Raw genomic sequence first — 19687 nt, 5'->3', positions numbered from 1 at the left:
TCAGCCCCGTATCACATGAACGAGTACGGACCAATCGGCGCGCCGCTACCGGAGAGTGCTGCTGGCTGCTCGACGCTCCAGATCGGAGGGGGGAAGACCGGATAAAAGGAAGCTGAGACCGGAGAGCCTGTAATGACCACGAACCCCCACGGAGGAGTCGAGAGCCGCCGCCATTGGAGCTTCGCTGGCGTTTCTTCTTCGTGTCTCGCGGCGGATCGGTGTGTGTGGCCCCGCGGACGCGGTGGATGAGGCCATGGCCCTGACGTGCTGAGCTGGTGGCGGCGGGGGGGAGGACGCGAGACGCGCACCGCGGAGACGGTCTACGGTCTTTGTACGCGGAGGAAAATGGTGGATTATTTGTTCTGTATCATAAAAACCTTCCGCCGTGTGGATATCCGGCCTTAAGACTGCGTTTCTGCCGGACTCGGGTCCTGTTCTAGCTCGGTAGGTAGGTACCCCCCTTCCCCTCCCCTAGCCCAGCTCGATCCCAGCGACCTTATCCGCTTCTGGTTTTTAAATACATGCAGGATTCTGGTGACGCGTCGACGCGCTCCGCGGCCCGAGAATAACATTTGGAGACAATAAACTGTTGGATTACTGATTATGGATTTCACCGGCGGCGGCGGCGGCGGCGGCGGCGGGGGCAACGAGCTCCACAACAACCAGTTCTACCAGTGCGAGGAGAACAAGCCTCTGCTGGGGGAGATGTCGGAGGGCAACAACAACACCAAGCCGAGCGCGGGGCCCTGCAAGAGGTCGCTGCACCACTGCAGCGGCGGCGGCGGTATGCGCTACAAGCTGCTGCACGAGGGCGACATCCAGGTGTGCGTGGTGAAGCACCCTCGCACCTTCCTCAGCAAGATCCTCACCTCCAAGTTCCTGAGGCGGTGGGAGCCGCACCACCTCACCCTCACGGACGGCAGCCTGACCTCGGCCACCGTGAGTCGCTTTCAAGCCTCCTGTGTGTGTGTGTGTGTGTGTGTGTGTGTGTGTGTGTGTGAGAGAGAGAGAGAGAGAGAGAGAGAGAGAGGGGTAGAGTGTGAGCGTGTGCGTGCGCGCGTGACTGACGCTATATCATATGCTGCGTGTCACATTCCACAGGCAACTTCGCTGTTTGTCTTTTCTTGTCTGGACGCACCAAGATTAGCCACAGTGTGTTGTTGACGCAGTTTCCCAGAAGGCAGCGTGTCACCACGCAGCCCAGGCACCTACACCCCTCCTCCCCATCACTACCCCGGCCACCCCCGTGCTGGGTTCGTGAGCTGCTTCTGGTTCTCATGCTGGGGGTCCAGGGGGGGCGGACTGTGTGTGTGTGTGTTAATGGTTATTGTTTGGCTTTTAATCTGAATTATTGAACACAAGCTTCTTCTCCTATTGGTTCCTGGAAATAAGAGCCATTCAGCGGGGGCCCTCAGGTCTACATCACACCTGGTGTTTGTGCCGCTTCTTGTCCATCTCCTGATGGACACGGTGATGATGATCCATCCTCAGTAATATGGGGTTCCAACCGTAATATGGGGTTCTATCAGTAAAATGAGGTTTTAACAGTAATATGGGGTTCTATCAGTAATCTGAGGTTTTAACAGTAATATGGGGTTCTGTCAGTAATATGGGTTCTAGCAGTAATATGAGGTTTAAACAGTAATATGGGGTTCGAGCAGTAATATTGGGCTCTAACAGTAATATTGGGTTTAACTAATAAACTGCTCAAAAAAATAAAGGGAACACCTAAACACCACATGCTAGTTCTCAACGAATAATATTCCAGTTTGAAATCTTTATTCATTACAAAGTGCAATGCGTTGACAACAAAACAACATAAAGATGATTAATGAAATCAAAATCCTCATCTTATGGAGGTCTCGATTCAAAATCATAGCGAAAATCAAAGTGTAAAATCAGATCGCAGGCTGATCCAACTTTTGTGGAGATTCTTCAAGACATGTCAAAATGATCCTCAGTAGTGCATGTGGCCTCCACCTGCCTGTATGCACTCCCTACAACACCTGGGCATGCTCCTGATGAGACGACGGATGGTCTCCTGAGGGATCTCCTCCCAGACCTGGACCAGAGCAGCAGTCAACTCCTGGACAGTCTGTGGTGTGACATGGCATTGGTGGATGGAACGAGACTTGGTGTCCCAGATGTGCTCAATAGGATTCAGGTCTGGGGAACGGGCAGGCCAGTCCATAACATCAATGCCTTCATCATGCAGGAACTGCTGACACACTCCAGCCACATGAGGCCTAGCATTGTCATGCATTAGAAGGAACCTAGGGCCCACTGCACCAGCATATGCTCTCACAAAGGGTCTGAGGATCTCATCCCGGTACCTAATGGCAGTCAGGGTACCTCCGGCAAGCACATGGAGGGCTGTGCTACCTTCCAAAGAAATGCCTCCCCAGACCATCACTGACCCACCGCTAAACCGGTCATGCTGGAGGAAGTTGCAGGCAGCAGAACGTTCTCTGCTGCGTCGCCAGACCCTGTCAGGTCGGTCACATGTGCTCAGGGTGAACCTGCTCTCATCCATGAAGAGAACAGGGTGCCAATGGTAAACCTGCCAATCTGTGATTTCTAGCAAATGCCAATCGCATTGCACGGTGTTGGGTTGTAAGCACAGGCCCTATTTGTGGACGTCGGGCCCTCAAACCTCCCTCATGGAGTCGATTTCGGACCGTTTGAGTTGAACTTGAACATCAGTGGCCTGCTGGAGGTCACTTTTTAGGGCTCTGGCAGTGTTCCTTCTGTTCCTCCGTGCACAAAGGAGCAGATATTGGTCCTGCTGTTGGGTTGTTGTCCTTCTTCAGCCCCCTCCACGTCTCCTGGTGTACTGGCCTGTCTCCTGGTGTACTGGCCTGTCTCCTGGTGTACTGGCCTGTCTCCTGGAATCTCCTCCATGCTCTTTACACTGTGCTGGGGGACACAGCAGACCTTCTTGCCACAGTGTGCATTGATGTGCCATCCTGGATGAGTTGCACTAACTGGGCAACTTCTGTGGGTTGGAGAAACCGCCTCATGCTACCTCTAGTGGTGCAAACACTGCCAAAATTAAAAAAAGAAAATAATCTGCCAGAAAGGCCGAAAACAGAGAAATGGTCTGTGGTCACCACCTGCAGAACCATTCCTTTATAGGGATGTCTTGCTTGTTTCCACCTGTGGTCTGTTCCATTTGCACAACAGCAGGTGAAATTGATTCCCAATCAGTGCTGCTTCCTAATTGGACAGGCTGATATCTCAGAAACATGATTGACTTGCAGTTACATTATGTTGTTTTAGTGTTCCCTTTATTTTTCTGAGCAGTGTATATTGGGTTCTTACCATAATATGGGTCTCTATGGTGTTCTAGAGGTAGTATGGGGTTCCAGCAGTAATATGGGTTTCTAGCAGTAGTATGGGGTTCTAACAGTAGTATGGGCTCCAATACTTATATGGGGTTATAACAGTAATATATATGGGATTCTAGCAGTAATATGGGGTTCTAGCAGTAGTATGGGGTTCCAGCAGTAGTATGGGTTTCTAGCAGTAGTATGGGGTTCTAGCAGTAGTATGGGTTTCTAGCAGTAGTATGGGGTTCTAGCAGTAGTATGGGGTTCTAGCAGTAATATGGGGTTCTAACAGTAGTATGGGCTCCAACACTTATATGGGGTTATAACAGTAATATATATGGGGTTCTAGCAGTAATATGGGGTTCTACCTGGCGAGCCAAATGGTGACATGAATCAGAAATATCAGCTACAGAGCTTTTCATTGCCGTTCTGTTGCCAAGGCAACACCTTTGTCCCCAGTGTACTTCCTGTCAGCTGCTGCGTTTGCAAGCATATGACTGGCTGGAGCCCGTCTGGCACTCAGTCAGTCATCGCTGTCTCAATTCCAAACCTGTCATGAGCGTCTAGTCTCTGCCTCCTGCTGCTGACGCCTGGTCTGGTCTACATTCCAGGTGGTTCTCAATGTAAAGCAGCCTTCCTTGGTAGGGGTGTCCTTCCAAGCCGGGTCCTTCTTACGAGGACTTGGCGATGACACGTTTGAACACACCTGGCAAGGGTGCTGGCATGCATCATGGAGAAGGTCACGGCTTCAGTTCCCCTTTGAGTCAGAGGAAGTGGACGTGGTTCTGACAAACAGGAAGTGAAATGAACATTATGATTGTTGAAGGCAATAACTTATGGTCAGCTAACAACCGTAGCCTCGGCAGTAGCAGCTTCAGCTAGCCCAACGTTAGCTTGTGAGTTATTGATGTAATTGTTAATAAGAATACAAAGAAGTTAATTTGCTACTCAGTAATAAACATTTGAAGCCATCGGACTCTGTTTGTTCTTAATGCCTGTAGAAAACCACACAAACAACACATAACCTAACATACGTACGTATGTATGTATGTGTATATATATATATATATATATATATATATATATATATATATATATATATACACATATATATACATATATACACCGTCATTATATATATATATATATATATATATATATATATATATATATATATATATATATATATATATATATATATATATACACACATATATATATATATTTTACATTTTGCACAGATGGCATCCTATCACAGTACCACGCTGGAATTCACTGAGTTCCTGAGAGCGACCCATTCTTTTACAAATGTTTGTAGAAACAGTCTGCATCCCTAGGTGCTTGCTTTTATACACCTGTGGCCATGGAAGTGATTGGAACACCTGATTTCAATTACTTGCATGGGTGAGTGAATACTTTTGGCAATATAGTGTATATACATACATACATACATGCATGCATACATACATACATACATACATACATACATACATACATTAAATTGAGGCAATTTCCTGCCTCAAATTTGTTCAGAAACAGATTTTGTTGACTGTTGAGGGTGAACTAGCTGAAAGTTTAGTAGCATGTTTCTAGGGAAGGAAATGTGTCGTGCCTAAAGGATTGTGGGTATTTCAGGAACCTGGAGGATCCACAATGAATGAAGGATTCTGAAGGATCTGGCACACTGGAACAGTCCTTTGGTGGCGTTCGATGATGTAGCATCCTTTTTATAGAAGGATCCTTCTGTAATAAAAGCCTTTATTTCTCCTTCTGTTATTATCAACACGTCTGACATTTAGCAAAAAGCCAGCCCGGTGTTTTATCAACACTCCTCCTTTTAAGGCTTTTTGGATGTGAGCCTATCAGACCCGAGCTGGACGACTGTGCTGGGTTACTTCCTGCAGACTCTGAGACGCTTCTTATTGTGGGAAAAGTTTCTGGTAAATAAATTACTTTATTATCTCGTAAATTGGCAACTTTTTTCTCTTGGATTTGCGACTTTATAGTCAGTACATTTTTTACTTTTCTCTAAAATTTTAGATTTTTTTTCTCAGAATATTGGCCCCCCACCCCCCCTTCCCGATTCCTTTTCTCTTGCTACGATGGCTCTCATACGCCAGGTTACAGCCGCCGTGTATTTCTGTCTTTGTCGATGTCAAACATTCTTCTCCGTTAAGGCTTTTCTTCAGGGCGAAGCATGAGTATGCGTTTCCTCAGTGGAGTTGTTGTGCTGCTCTTCGTGTGGGCAGAAGAACAATGGCGATGGATTTACTGCATTTTACAGAGACGGTGTCCAACGAGGACCACAGAGAGTCGACTCAACGGCGTCCCCACGCACATAGCTGGGACGCCGGTGGGAACTGAGCTCTGTGGACGGGATGCTTTCACCAACTAAAACCTTGTGTGTAGAAAATCACATCACATCTGTGTCAGGAGGCTGCGAGTGCAAGCGGGCACTTCCTGCACTGGGTCTCCTTCACAAAAGGCAGAGATGAAAGGAATCTGGCTGTTAGAAACCAATCAGGGGGGCTCTGGGGTCTCCTGGTCCCGTCTGCAGGGGCTCACGATCACATGAGGAGCAACATCACCACAACGGTCCCTTTTCTACGGGGGTCGGGGTTCTATCTTGTGGTTTTAACTGGCAGTAAACTGATCTGAGACCAGACGGCAGTGGTGTTTGTGTGTCGGCCTGTTTGAGGTGAGAATGAGTCGATGCATGGGAAAGATGAGCAAAAGCACCTGCATGTGAGAAATAAAGCTTGAAACTTGAGCGAGAAGCTTTAATTCTGTAAAGACACTTTCTCACTTGACGATCGAACGTCTGGCTTTTGTCTCCGGTCCGGGTCGGCCCCAGAGACATGACTCAGCAGAACTCAGGAGGATTCATTGCCTCCGGTTCCAGTCAGAGTGAATTCAGAATAAATGGACTCAGTCCGGATTATTACAAGTTATTAACGTACAAATCGTTCAATCAACAGGCTCTGGTGGTTCACCGGCATTCTGGTCTGGCTCCTTCTGTGTTGCAGGTCTGGCCTCGGTACAGTGGACCACCTTGTGTGGACCCTTTGCTCATTCCACGTTCTCCAGAAAGACCTTAAGTAAACCTGGTCCCCGGTACCACAGGGTTCTCTGCAACTGAACTGGCACCAGGAGCCCTCATTTGCTCAAGCGGGGGTCCCTGATGGGGCTTAATGGGAGAATAAAAAGCAAAAGATATCCTGTCAGCTGGTTACACAGCGGTGTCTGTGTAAAGGTGATCTGCTGGTCACAGCAGAATTAAAATGCCGTCACACCAGATGCAAAGTGGGTTTTCCGCATGGGGCCTGCATACAAAGTCTAAAAATCTATTTTTCTCAAAATAAGGTCTCATGGTGCCAAACGTAGCATTTCTATATTTATTCCCTGCTTGTTTTTCATTTGTGTTAAACTTCCGTCGATAAACAAGTTTTATTGTTGGATTGAAGAAAAAATGTAAAGTAGAAACTGATTTAATTCAGTGGTGAGTGACATAATTATGTTACAGAATCAGCAAATAAATACAGAATTGTATTGAATGGATCAGGAAACAAAGATGCTCAAATTTGGTAAAATGTATGAAAAATTATCCATAAAGGCTTAAAGGTCTGATTCATATAAAGTCCTGGTTATTAAAGTTCAGATGTGTTCAGGAAGTGTCTTTTATCCCTGTGTTGTTTCTGTATTTGGGAAAGTGGAACGTCTAATGCGTTGGTGAAAGGAGAAGTGTGGGCGATGTTTGGTCCGGCCTCCTTCATGTGACGTCTGCAGCTCGGTCCTCCGGGGCTCCTGCCAGACCACAAGGAGATGTGAAACCCTGGTCCCCCTTTGGACGTCACTCTGGTCAAACCAGACTCTAGTTTCCCTACTTAAAGTTTCTCTTTCTCTTCGTAAAGTCAAAGTATTGATCTGTTCCTGTAAGGGAGGAATGTGAGCGTCCTTGAGCTGCAGTCAGACTGAGGCCGACTTGTTGAAACTTAGAAGGACGATTATCAGCGTGCGTGAACGGGATGACGTCCAGAAGAGCATGATGCAGTTCCTCCTGCTATCGGTGCACGCTGATATCTGCAGTTCCTCCGTCTGTTCATGCTCTTTAAACTCCTCTGGTTTCGTATCAAGAGCTTCAGGTCGACTTTATTATATTTATTCTAAAAACTTTATAAAACTTCAGGGAACTATTTTATTTATTTGTTAATTTCTTCGGCTTAATAATAAAAGCTGCTTCCTGCAGCTTTGTGTGTTCAGATGTTTTTTTTTACTGCAGACAAATACTGGTTATCGGCTCTGTAAAAGCCGTATCGGTGGAATGGCGGCCGAGAGTGAGCGGTTACCGGCTTTCTATCTTCTTCTGAGCATTCTGAGCTCGTACAATCCCCCTTTTGGCGGGTCGCTCACATAACACGTCATCAAAACGTCACTTCCTGCTCCGGCTTCCCAGCTCCCCCCGTTCTGTCTCCGGACTTTTTACATTAGCGACGCTGTGGAGAAAAGGAGCGATAATCCCACAACGAAAAGGTGACGTAGACTGTATATAAACTAACATTGTGTTGGATTGAAGAAGACTAGAAACTAGAGATTGAGACCATAAACTCATGTTTACAATGTTTACTGAGATAATAAGTCAAGAGAGAAGTTGGGTCAGTTTCTCATAGACTTCTATACAATCAAAGAGGAGTCGCCTCCTGGAGGCCAGCAGAGAGAATGAGAGTTTAAGCCAAGGCTGAAGTGCCATTATATAGCAGTACTAGTATAGTTTTCGTTGTATAGCAGTTGCTGTACAATGCTGTTTTTGCATGGAGTTACTCACCTCAAATCACCCCGTAGACATTAGCAGTAGATAGCCGAGCGCCTGTCGTCCCTCCCAGTCACCGCAGAAACGAAAACGTTTTCCTTGTAGTTTTGATTTTGTATCCATAAAGAAACGATTGAGCAGTGCAGTCGTCATGTCCGTAATAAATCCATGAAGCTGTTATGTCCATATGTATGACTATGTTACAACATAGCAACGATAGCTTCAGCTAGTAACGTGCCGGGCGCTCGTCCCTCCCAGTCACCGCAGAAACGAAAACGTTTTCCTCGTAGTTTTGATTTTGTATACATAAAGAAACGACCGAGCTGTGCAGTCTTCATGTCCGTAATAAATCCATGAAGCTGTTATGTCCGTATGACTATGTTACAACATAGCAACGATAGCTTCAGCTAGTAACGTGCCGGGCGCTCGTCCCTCCCAGTCACCGCAGAAACGAAAACGTTTTCCTCGTAGATTTTGTATCCATAAAGAAACGACCGAGCTGTGCAGTCGTCCTGTCCGTAATAAATCCATGAAGCTGTTATATCCATATGTTTGACTATGTTACAACATAGCAACGACTGCTTACAGCTAAACAGTAGCCGGGAGCCAAAACAATGCAAGTCTTGCGCAAGTTCCCGTCTGCCGTCCTCACTCTGGAGCTGTTTTCAAGCCAGTACAGTGACAAATCTTGGACAGTCGCGCGAGGGAAATGAAAATGGGGTCAAAAATGACCGGATTTCTCCTTTAATGGTGTGTGAATGAAATCAATCAAATTTGAATTTGGAGCGACCCTTTAGTGGCTTTTATCTCATGGTCCTTTAGTTAAGTTTTACCCCGGGATCCTTTAGATCCTTTTTAACCTGGGGCCCTTTAGTGGGTTTGCATCAAAAAGCAGCACATTCTCACATTTACATTTTAGTTTCTTATCGTTTTTCGTGCCATATGACAGCCGGCCCCACCACACTTTATGTCCCGATAACGGATGTGGTCATACCGTAAATCCTCTAATATAGGCCTGGGCCTTTATTTACTCAAGCGCATCGCGGCCTAGGCCTTTATTGGAAGGAGGCCAGAATTAGAGACAGGCCCCTATTTCTATTTGAGCAAAACGGACTACCAGTAGAATGAATAAAAACGAGATTTTGTGTCTATTTGAACCTATAAAATATTAGGTGCTCCGCAGCTGCCATATTACGGAAAACAACGTTTACCGCTTCTTAGTATTGCACGCTTGGTGGGCTGCCACTAGGAGGATGATTGACAGGCGCTCTCCTTCATGCAATCACACGCACACTTCATGGCTGCACCTGATTGGACGATCGCTTTCACAGCTGTCCTGTTTGCTCCCGGATTTCAAACCGACCAACATGGCGGCTTGTTTGGAAACTTTCTCTTATTTTACGACAATAGTTCACCAAAAAGTGTTTCTGAAAACATTTTAAGCGAGAAATAAGCTATGCAGTTGCTGAATCTGTCTTTATTTTAGATCGACAACGGTCAGTTTAAAAGATTTTCGAGAGCTTGCGGGAGGCTGCGGCGCACTGTCTCTCGACACTCGCCGTCAGGCGAATGCATTGCAGGGCTTCTTACATACCGTAAATCCTCTTATATAGCTTCAGCCAAAATCTCCGTGACGCGAAGGCATTGTACGGCTGACAATGAATGGGAAGCGTGGAAATAATGCTGCCTGTGGACACTTGCCCCGGCCTCCATTAGAGACCGGCCGTTATTTACCTCCGTCGACAGCGAGACCGGCCAATGTTAGGGCAGTATTAGAGGATTTACGGTAATTGGTTGGAGCTTTTGTTGCTTTCAAGTTAATTTGAGTGGGTCGAGTCTCCTGCATGCTGCACAGCTGCAGGTCTGCACGGCTGCATGGCTGCAGGCCTACATGACTGCAGGTCTGCAGGAGCTGTGTTCCTGTCGTCTTAGTTTCTGAGCAGCGAGCTGGTTGTCCCTCAGCGAATGGAGAAGTGGAGCAGCTTATCGTTCAGGGAAGTGAGTCCAGCAGTGCGGCTGAGCTGTGTGAGTCGCTGAGCGGCATTTATGACCGTTCATGTTGGTGTGTGATCGGTAAGTCGGCCCCACCGAGGCTTCGGGAACAAACACCGCTACCAGGTCACCTCAGCCGTCCGTCACATCGGGGTCACAGCTTCATGCCTGTTTGTCGGGGGGTGGTTATTGGTGGTGTGGTTATTGGTAAATATGAGACGCAGGATGTGATAATGTTCTCTTGGTGACGGGAACAGGAAGAGGAAGAAATGTGCTCTCAAATGTCCTCTTATATGGTTGTTGTTACTCTGTGGGAGTATTCATGTGTCCACGATACCATATTATTACCATGCTTTTGATATTTTAAACACATTGCAATATGCCGGGTATAACGATCACTTATATTGCAACCTGCTACCTTTTTTCAAACTGCAGATTCTGTCTGTTTCATCTAATAAGATGAAGTTTTCACTCAAGAGTGAACTAAAAGCTGTCAAGAAGGAGTTGAGAGAAGGAAAAGAGGGAGCAGGAAAGGACAGAAGAGGGGACGCTACAGTTATCACAGTCAATAAACAGTAGGGTTGCACATCTCTTTGTGATAAACGGTTCGATATGCATCTAGATACACAGGTTACGATTCGATTCAAAAACGATATCCTTTTATTACAGACCGATTCGAATCGATTCCATACAGTGTAAGAACGATATGATTCGATTCTACGGTTAATATTTGTTATAGATATTTTATAAAATAAAGAAGCCGATTCTATGAAAGTGACGGTACAATAGTTTCTTTTCAAATATGTAAAATACCACATATCTCCAAACATTGTGGCTGTATGGCACTGGCAAAAAAAAAAAAAAAAAACCCAAACAAAATCACATGTGAATGTATTTATTTTTAGACATGGACCAAAAAAAAGGCTGGCTGAATCGTTGGATGGCGGTCACAGGACAGTGTCGTGGACGCTACCCGTCATTTATCTAGGGATTCATTGATAATTCGTATCGATTGAGGAGGCTGCTACCGATGCAGCCGTATATCTCACTTGTTGAACCGATTATCCGGTCGCATCGATTTATCGTTTACAACCCTAATAAACAGCCCAGTTATCTCCAACAACAATGTATACAACGAGGCGATTAATCACGTAACCATGTTGATGAAGTTTGCGATGCTTCACACTGAGTTTAGCTGTCTATGAGGGGTGAAGTTAGATTGTTTAGACGCCAGCTGCAGGCGTGCTAATGTTGCTGCTGTGCTAAAGTTAGCTACGGCTGCTGTGCTAACGCCCCTTGGTGACGTCGTGGGTCTACGTCACTCAACTGACCAATAGTGCAACTTGATCAGTCAGTTACTCACTCACTCACTCACTCATTTACTCAGCCACAAAGCCACTTATAGTGCCGGTTCTCTGGTCCAGCCAAAAAATACATACAAGTTTTGTCGCTCTACTAGCTAGAATATTAATATTGACCAATAGGGAAACTCATTTAATGGGGTCCATTCTTCAGGTTCATTAAGAGGATGAACTTCCCTCATTCCTGATTGGAGGGAGTCATCATTATGTTGTGGATGTCTTTTTTCTTTAATTGTTGTTTTTCTTTTTACATTCCTTCTTTTCTCATTTTTATATATGTTTATGGTCGTGGTTTTGTTTTGGTGTTTAACAGTTTAAACTCTTTGACGCTATTTTATGTTCCTGAAATCCCCAATAAACCAGTTTCTAAGTAAAGAAATAAGTTGTGGGATTGAGTCAGAATAAAACCCAGTGTGTGTTCATGGTGATGTGGGAACAGAGAGACTCATTCATGTGGATCTGGACAAACAAAGGAGCTCCATGACTGCGAGGATCAGATCCATCAGGACTGTTGGTAGATATCGCTGGTTTGGTCTTATTACAACACTGTGTTATACTTCAGTACTACTACGTGTGTTATACTACAGTATTTCTACATGTGTTATACTATAGTACTACTACACGTGTTATACTACAGTCAGTGTTTTCACTCCTGCACCTAGCAGTGGTGGTACGCTATTACTAGATGCATATAAACGGAGAGGAGTAGAGGAGAGGAGAACTCCGTCTTCTCTTTAGAAACGAATATTATTTTGTGCTACGGATGCTTCAAATATACTGTATGTACTTAGGCCTCAAGAGCCCTTCTGGTGCCGGCAGACACATGGAAACCTCCTGGCAGGGCGTGCTTTGCGAGTGCACAAGAAAACACACTACACTACAGTACTACTACACGTGTTCTACTACAGTACTACTACACGTGTTCTACTACAGTACTACTACATGTGTTCTACTACATTACTACTACATGTGTTCTACTACAGTACCACTACACGTGTTCTTCTACAGTACTACTACACGCCTTCTACTACAGTACTACTAAACGTGTTCTACTACAGTACCACTACACGTGTTCTACTACAGTACTACTACACGCCTTCTACTACAGTACTACTACACGTGTTCTACTACAGTACTACTACACGCCTTCTACTACAGTACTACTACACGCGTTCTACTACAGTACTACTACACGCCTTCTACTACAGTACTAGTACACGCCTTCTACTACAGTACTACACGTCTTCTACTACAGTACCACTACACGTGTTCTACTACAGTACCACTACACGTGTTCTACTACAGTACTACTACACGCCTTCTACTACAGTACTACTACACGTGTTCTACTACAGTACTACTACACGCCTTCTACTACAGTACTACTACACACGTTCTACTACAGTACTACTACACGCCTTCTACTACAGTACTAGTACACGCCTTCTACTACAGTACTACACGTCTTCTACTACAGTACTACTACACGTGTTCTACTACAGTACTACTAGGCAAGGCAACTTTATTTGTATAGCACCTTTCATACACAAGGCAGACTCAAAGTGCTTCACAACATGTCATACAATAAATTGAACAAAAATAGAAGAATTTAAAAGAAAATAAAGGCAAGTTTAAAATGCATTACAGAAAGACAAGGAGAATAAAAACATATTTGCAATAATAAAAAAAACAGTGCAGACGTTAAAAGATTTGGCAGAGAGCTATGGTGAACATAAAAGTACACTACACGTGTTATAATACATTACTACTGCACGTGTTATACTACAGTATTACTACTACATGTGTTATACTACATTACTACTGCACGTGTTATACTACAGTATTACTACTATGTGTGTTATACTACAGTACTACTACACGTATTATACTACAGTACTACTACTACTACATGTGGGGGGGGGGACATGCAGGGAAGGGCCACAGGTCGGATTCAAACCTGCGTCGCTGCCTACCAAGGGAGCTACATAGGCACCTGGTATTCAACATTTTTCATAATGCAGTTCATACATCATGATTTCTGATGATGATTCTTATCTTTGTGTTTTCTTTGCTCCCCGTCTGTTTCTCCCTGGAAACAAAAATAAAACACAACATACATCCTCATCCCCTTGTTTCTATGGTAACGCAGCCGTGAGGAGAGGAGAGAAGCTGAAGCCTCCTCCAAGTCTTCTCCACCTTAAAAAGCACAACAGAAAGAGGAGCAGGAGGAAAACAGCTGAGTATAAAGAAGGAAAGGAAGAGAATCACCACATGCTCTTGTCCAGGATGTCGTATCTATGGCAACCTCGGCCGGTTATCAGAAAATTGAAGTCCCTTCTGTTTGTCTCCGTTCTGCTCAGCCTTTTCAAAAACACCATTCATCTCCTCCTTCAGCACACAAGATCACATTCTGCTCTTTATTCTGCAGTTCGTCTCGTTAGTCTGGCGTGTGCGTCCCGGTTGAGCTCGTCCGGCAGACAGACGGGTAGACAGAGAGACAGGGAGCAGGGCCAACGTTCACTCTCCCGAGGAAATGAGACATCTCGTCCAGAATCAATATTTGCTGTGGACGTCGTCCGTAATGAAAATCCTGTTTGTATGCAGTTTCACAACACAGGTTTAGTGTGTGTGCATGTGAGACACAGAGGAGGGAGGTGTAAATAAAGGAATAGCCCGTTTGTTCATCGGGGGTGGGGGGGCGGCATGACAGTGAGATGGATGCAAATAAAGAGAACCACCTGCTCGACGACCAGGCAGGAAGCTGCTGCTGCATCGATGGAGCTGCTCAGATGTGTTTGTGTGAAGCAGAGCAGTCTGTCTGTCTGCCTGCCTGTCTATCTCTCTGCCTGCCCGTCTGTCTGTCTGTCTGAGAGCAGCAGCAGCAGATTTACAGCTTCATTGTCTCAGTCATTATAATGACGGTGATTACTGGTTGGATGATGCATGTATTTACATTTGTATGAGGTAACTGAGCATCTTATTTGCTTAAGAACTGGTTTAGCTGCTCAGATTAATATAAATCATCATAAACATTAGTAAGTTGGTGTATATTAGTATTGTTACCAAGTTTTGATTCAACAGGAGAGTTGACAATGTAGTTATTTCTATTAGCAGCTACTTTCTGTGTGACGTGTTTTAATAAGAGTTGGTGTGTGAGCGGATCTGCTAGAGGACTGAATGGATCCACAAGAGGACGGTTGGGGTCCAGGTCCAGCCTCAGCATCTTTTCTGAATCTGTCCAAGCGTCTCCTGTAATCCATCCAACAGATAATCCACCAGAGACCACATGTTGAAGTCTGGTTTTACCGGGTTTCTCAGTTCTCACGTTCTCTTCATCAACACCACTTCCTACACTGTGGTGTCTTCCTGGTGTAGTCCTGTAGTCCTCTAGTACTATAGTCATGTACTCCTGTAGTTATGTACTACTGTACTCCTGTAGTTCTGTATTCCTCTAGTACTGTACTACTTTAATCCTGCAGTCCTGTAGTCCTGCACTACTGTAGTCCTGTACTCTTGTACTGAAGTCCTGTAGTCCTGTTCTATTGAAGTCCTGTACTACTGTAGTCCGGTAATCCTGTACTACTGTAGACCTGTACTCTTGTACTACTGTAGTCCTGTACTACTGTTCTACTGTAGTCCTGTAATCCTGGACACCTGTACTTCTGTAGTCCTGTAATCCTGGACACCTGTACTTCTGTAGTCCTGTACTACTGTTCTACTGTAGTCCTGTAATCCTGGACACCTGTACTTCTGTAGTCCTGTAATCCTGTACTTCTGTACTACTGTAGTCCTGTAATCCTGGAGTCCTGTAGTCCTGTAATCCTGGACTCCTGGGGTCCTGTAATCCTGGAGTCCTCTAGTCCTCTAGTCCTGGACTCCTGTAGTCCTGTAATCCTGGAGTCCTGTACTACTGTAATCCTGTAGTCCTGTAATCCTGGAGTCCTGTACTACTGTAATCCTGTAGTCCTGTAATCCTGGAGTCCTGTACTACTGTAATCCTGTAGTCCTGTAATCCTGGAGTCCTTTACTACTGTAATCCTGTAGTCCTGTACTACTGTAGTCCTGTAATCCTGTAGTCCTGTAGTCCTGGAGTCCTGGAGTCCTGTACTACTGTAATCCTGTAGTCCTGTAATCCTGGAGTCCTGTACTACTGTAATCCTGTAGTCCTGTAATCCTGGAGTCCTTTACTACTGTAATCCTGTAGTCCTGTAATCCTGGAGTCCTGTACTACTGTAATCCTGTAGTCCTGTAATCCTGGAGTCCTTTACTACTGTAATCCTGTAGTCCTGTAATCCTGTAGTCCTGTAATCCTGGAGTCCTGTAATCCTGGAGTCCTGTACTACTGTAATCCTGGAGTCCTGTAGTCCTGTAATCCTGTAGTCCTGTAGTCCTGTAATCCTGTAATCCTGTAGTCCTGTAGTCCTGTAATCCTGTAATCCTGTAGTCCTGTAGTCCTGTAATCCTGGAGTCCTGTACTACTGTAATCCTGTAGTCCTGTAATCCTGGAGTCCTTTACTACTGTAATCCTGTAGTCCTGTAATCCTGGAGTCCTGTACTACTGTAATCCTGTAGTCCTGTAATCCTGTAGTCCTGTACTACTGTAATCCTGTAGTCCTGTAGTCCTGTAATCCTGTAGTCCTGTACTACTGTAATCCTGGAGTCCTGTAGTCCTGTAGTCCTGTAATCCTGTAGTCCTGTAGTCCTGTAATCCTGTAGTCCTGTAGTCCTGTAGTTTACAAAGTGCTTTGACAGACAAACAAAGATACAAGACAACAGAACGATAGAAAGACAAACAATGATGTCAAATGAAACTGATAGAGAGAAGAAGAGACGAAACAATTAAAACAAATCACTCATAAACAGAGTTTCAGGACGAGTTTAACCGTAAATAAAAGTGAGGCGGTTTGGTGAGTAACAGGAAGTCGTTCAGTCTGAGGACATGAATCATGTTCTGCCTCACTGACAGACTTCTTATTGACATGAAACGTTTCTCTGAGCTCTACGTGCTCCACTTCCTTGTGGCTTCACTCGGCCTCGTTATTTTTATCTGTTCAGTTCTGTCCCCCCCCCCCCCAAAGACTCTTCTGTTCCTGAGGCCGGAAACTTGAGGTCATCTCTCAGTGTTTCAGTCATCGTTGTGAGACGAGCAAACAGGTTGTGGCCTGTTACTCAGATACATCTGCTTCCAGCTCCCATGGCCATGAGACCTGGATCAGGTCTGTGGATCAGGTCTCTGACACACCACCTCCATGGCTTGGTGTGCGTGTGCGTGTGCGTGTGCGTGTGTGTGTGTGTGTGTGTGTGTGTGTGTGTGTGTGTGTGTGTGTGTGTGTGTGTGTGTGCGTATCAACAATGTCTCTCTACGTGATGTTTGTGTATTTGTGTGATTAATGGCTTTTTGCTAAATTGATTTTCCACTTTGTTTTCAGCGCTCAGTGAGTATTCAGTCGGAGCGGCATCACATGTCCGAGCCCGGCTGATACAGATTACCGTGTGTGCTCTGTAGCCGCGGTTGTGTTTGGCCCGGTTTGTTTACCCAGGGCAGGTTTCTTTTTGTCTCCCCAGCTGACTGCCAGTAAAAATAAATGCCCTTTTTTTCTGTTTAAATAAACGGTGTGTGGTGTAAATGTCAGACAGCGGCCGACTAATGTCTCTCTCTCTGTCCCTGTCTCTCTCTCTGTCCCTGTCTCTGTCTCCCATCCAGCCCACCGGTTACATGGAGACGTCGCTGTCCTACAGCTCCATAGAGGACCTGCAGCTCCTCTCCTGGGACAACGCCCCCAAGTATTGTGTCCAGCTCAGCTTCCCCGGCGGCACCGTCCTGCTGCAGGTAACCTTAGCAACAAGCTGCTGGCTGCACACTTTACAGCATTAATTTACACCAAAACCCTGTGATGCATCCGGTCACCTGTTAATGCAGGTTGGAATTAGTGTCATGCTGCACTTTTGACTTTGGTATGATACCCTCCATTAATATTGCAATACTGATAATGAAACGTTACCACAGCAACAATCTAAAACGTCAGGAAGAGTAATGGATAATGGATGACACATTAATTTAAAAGGTTAAAATTTATTTATTTAAAAATGTACATGGTGTTCAGTATTTGGATGACTCCTATACTTGAGTTAATGTGATTTCTTCTTCATATTTACAACCACATTAAACAGTGTTTAACCCTCCGGTGCACCAGTACCAGTTCAGGTGGGGAGTGGTACTGCAGCAAGGAGACAGAAACTCACTAAATGATAATAAAGCCAGATGAAATTCTGTGAGACATTGATGAAGGAAAGCTGCTAAAATCAGGAAGACACCACAATAGGTGTAGAAAGCTCTGGTTGAGGTGAAGTGGTGTCACTCTCTTCCTTTTAGTCCACTTCAGGTTCCTGAGAAACCCGGTAAAACCAGACTTCAACACCTGGTCTCTGGTGGATTATGTGTTGGATGGATTACAGGAGACGCTTGGACAGATTCAGAAAAGATGCTGAGTCTCATTTTATCAGAACATCTGGTCGCTAATTAGAGTTGTTGTTTTCCTGGTTTTCTGAATGGAGCTCTGCTGATAACAAGGATGGGTTCGTCTCCTGTCCAAAAGATATCTTATTTTAACTATTTTAATCCTTTATTTTTATTTTTTTATTAATTCTATGCATTTAATGCTCAAGATTTTTTAATGCTTAAATTCTTATATCTTTGCCTCTGTGAAGCATTCATGTATTGCCTACATGAATGGTTTACAGATATACTTGCTTGCTTTTAATATCCCATCATAATGGAGAGAGCTAGACTGTCTGGTTTGGTAGCTGTAATGTTTCAGACTAGACAGACCAGAACCTGTACTGGACACCTGACACCAGGGTCTAAACTACGACAGAGTCCACAGAACAGAGAACATCTGGTCCTGGTACCCATCAGCCCAGTGACCTCCCAGTATTGGAGGTGGGGGTCCCCGGGGTAAACCCTCCTCATCAGCTGATCCCTGTTGAACCGCTGACAAACTCACACAGTTTATACTTTCAAGGTCAAGTTCAGCTCCTTATCCATGAGCTAAGACCAGTCAGGCTCCCTGCAGTGGTGTGAACTGAAAAAAAATATTGGTCAGTTATTGGAGAGAAAAAACAGAAACAACATTAAATTTCAAGGGAATTCAACTTGAAAACCCAAACTGCGCACAATCTGTGTAGCTGCCTGGAGGATGACGTGGCGGCAATTAAATGATTCAGACTGAGGAATGTGAGTTCTCCTCTCATCGCCTCGCTGTCGTCGCTTCCTGTGGGGAAACATCATCATCATCATCACCATCACCATCATCGTTAGGGGTGGGGATCTCTTGGCACCTCATGATTCGATCTGATTACGATTCATAGTCAACGATTCGATTATAAACCGGTTCTCGATGCATCTAGATGCAACAATTTTTTTTGTGTACATTTCTTTGAGTTTGCTACTCAGTTTGCTAGTCACTTCCTACTTTTGTGATGATCATAAAAGAAAACCAACCAACCTAATTTCTTCAGTTAGGAACCTTCCTAAGCAAAATAGACTGACCGCAGCCCAGGTTGTGAAATCCCAGAAACACCAGGAAAACCGCTGTCCTGTCTGAGTTCATGACATCATCCAGAGGTGCTCGGTGGACTTCACCAAGCTGGATTCACTGGATCTAGCAAGACCCACGTGGGCTGGTTTACCACAGCTGGAGGAATCAAGAATAAAGTATTTAGCTGTGATTTAATATCAATAACCAGATTAAAAGGATGCTGAAATAACTCCATGATGATGGTGATCAGTAAAACGTGTGAAGTCATGCTTTGTAAGGTCTGTCTGCAAGACGACAAGCTAACTACTTTTAAAATGCTTGTTTTCTGAATGGAAATTGTTGTTTGGACCACAGACAGTCTCTGGTTCCTCCACATAGTCTGGTCAGGTCTCTGGACTAATGTGATCTCCTATCGTAGACCTCTGAGGGACCACAGACTGAGGTGACAACATTTGGTTCCTCCATTTAGGACACATTTCCTGCTTGAGTTGAAATATTTCAAACAGTGAGAATTTGCATGTATTCATGTCTTTGCTCTGACTTTGTGTTTGGATGCAAACACAACATAGAACATTCAATTGTTGTCCGCAACACTCACTATTGTCTGAGCCGACACAGCAGTCCAGTTAGAGTCATGTAGTCTGGACCAGGAGCTACACA

At 45.0% G+C, this 19687-nt stretch overlaps 1 protein-coding gene across 1 annotated transcript in view; it reads left to right on the top strand.

Annotated features, from left to right (window-relative positions):
- cmip (c-Maf inducing protein) overlaps positions 1 to 19687 on the top strand; it is a 37278-nt gene continuing 17591 nt past the window's right edge. The window contains exons 1-2 of the mRNA XM_084018548.1: positions 1 to 939; positions 17194 to 17319. Of these exons, the coding sequence (XP_083874674.1) occupies positions 604 to 939; positions 17194 to 17319 (462 nt within the window). The 5' untranslated portion in view covers positions 1 to 603. The remainder of the gene's footprint in view (positions 940 to 17193; positions 17320 to 19687) is intronic.

This window comes from Eutrigla gurnardus (genome assembly GCF_963514095.1).
Source record: "Eutrigla gurnardus genome assembly, chromosome: 9".
Classification (NCBI taxonomy): Eukaryota; Metazoa; Chordata; class Actinopteri; order Perciformes; family Triglidae; genus Eutrigla; species Eutrigla gurnardus.
Note: the sequence above shows the minus strand (reverse complement) of the source record. Positions and strands in the feature narration are given on the sequence as shown.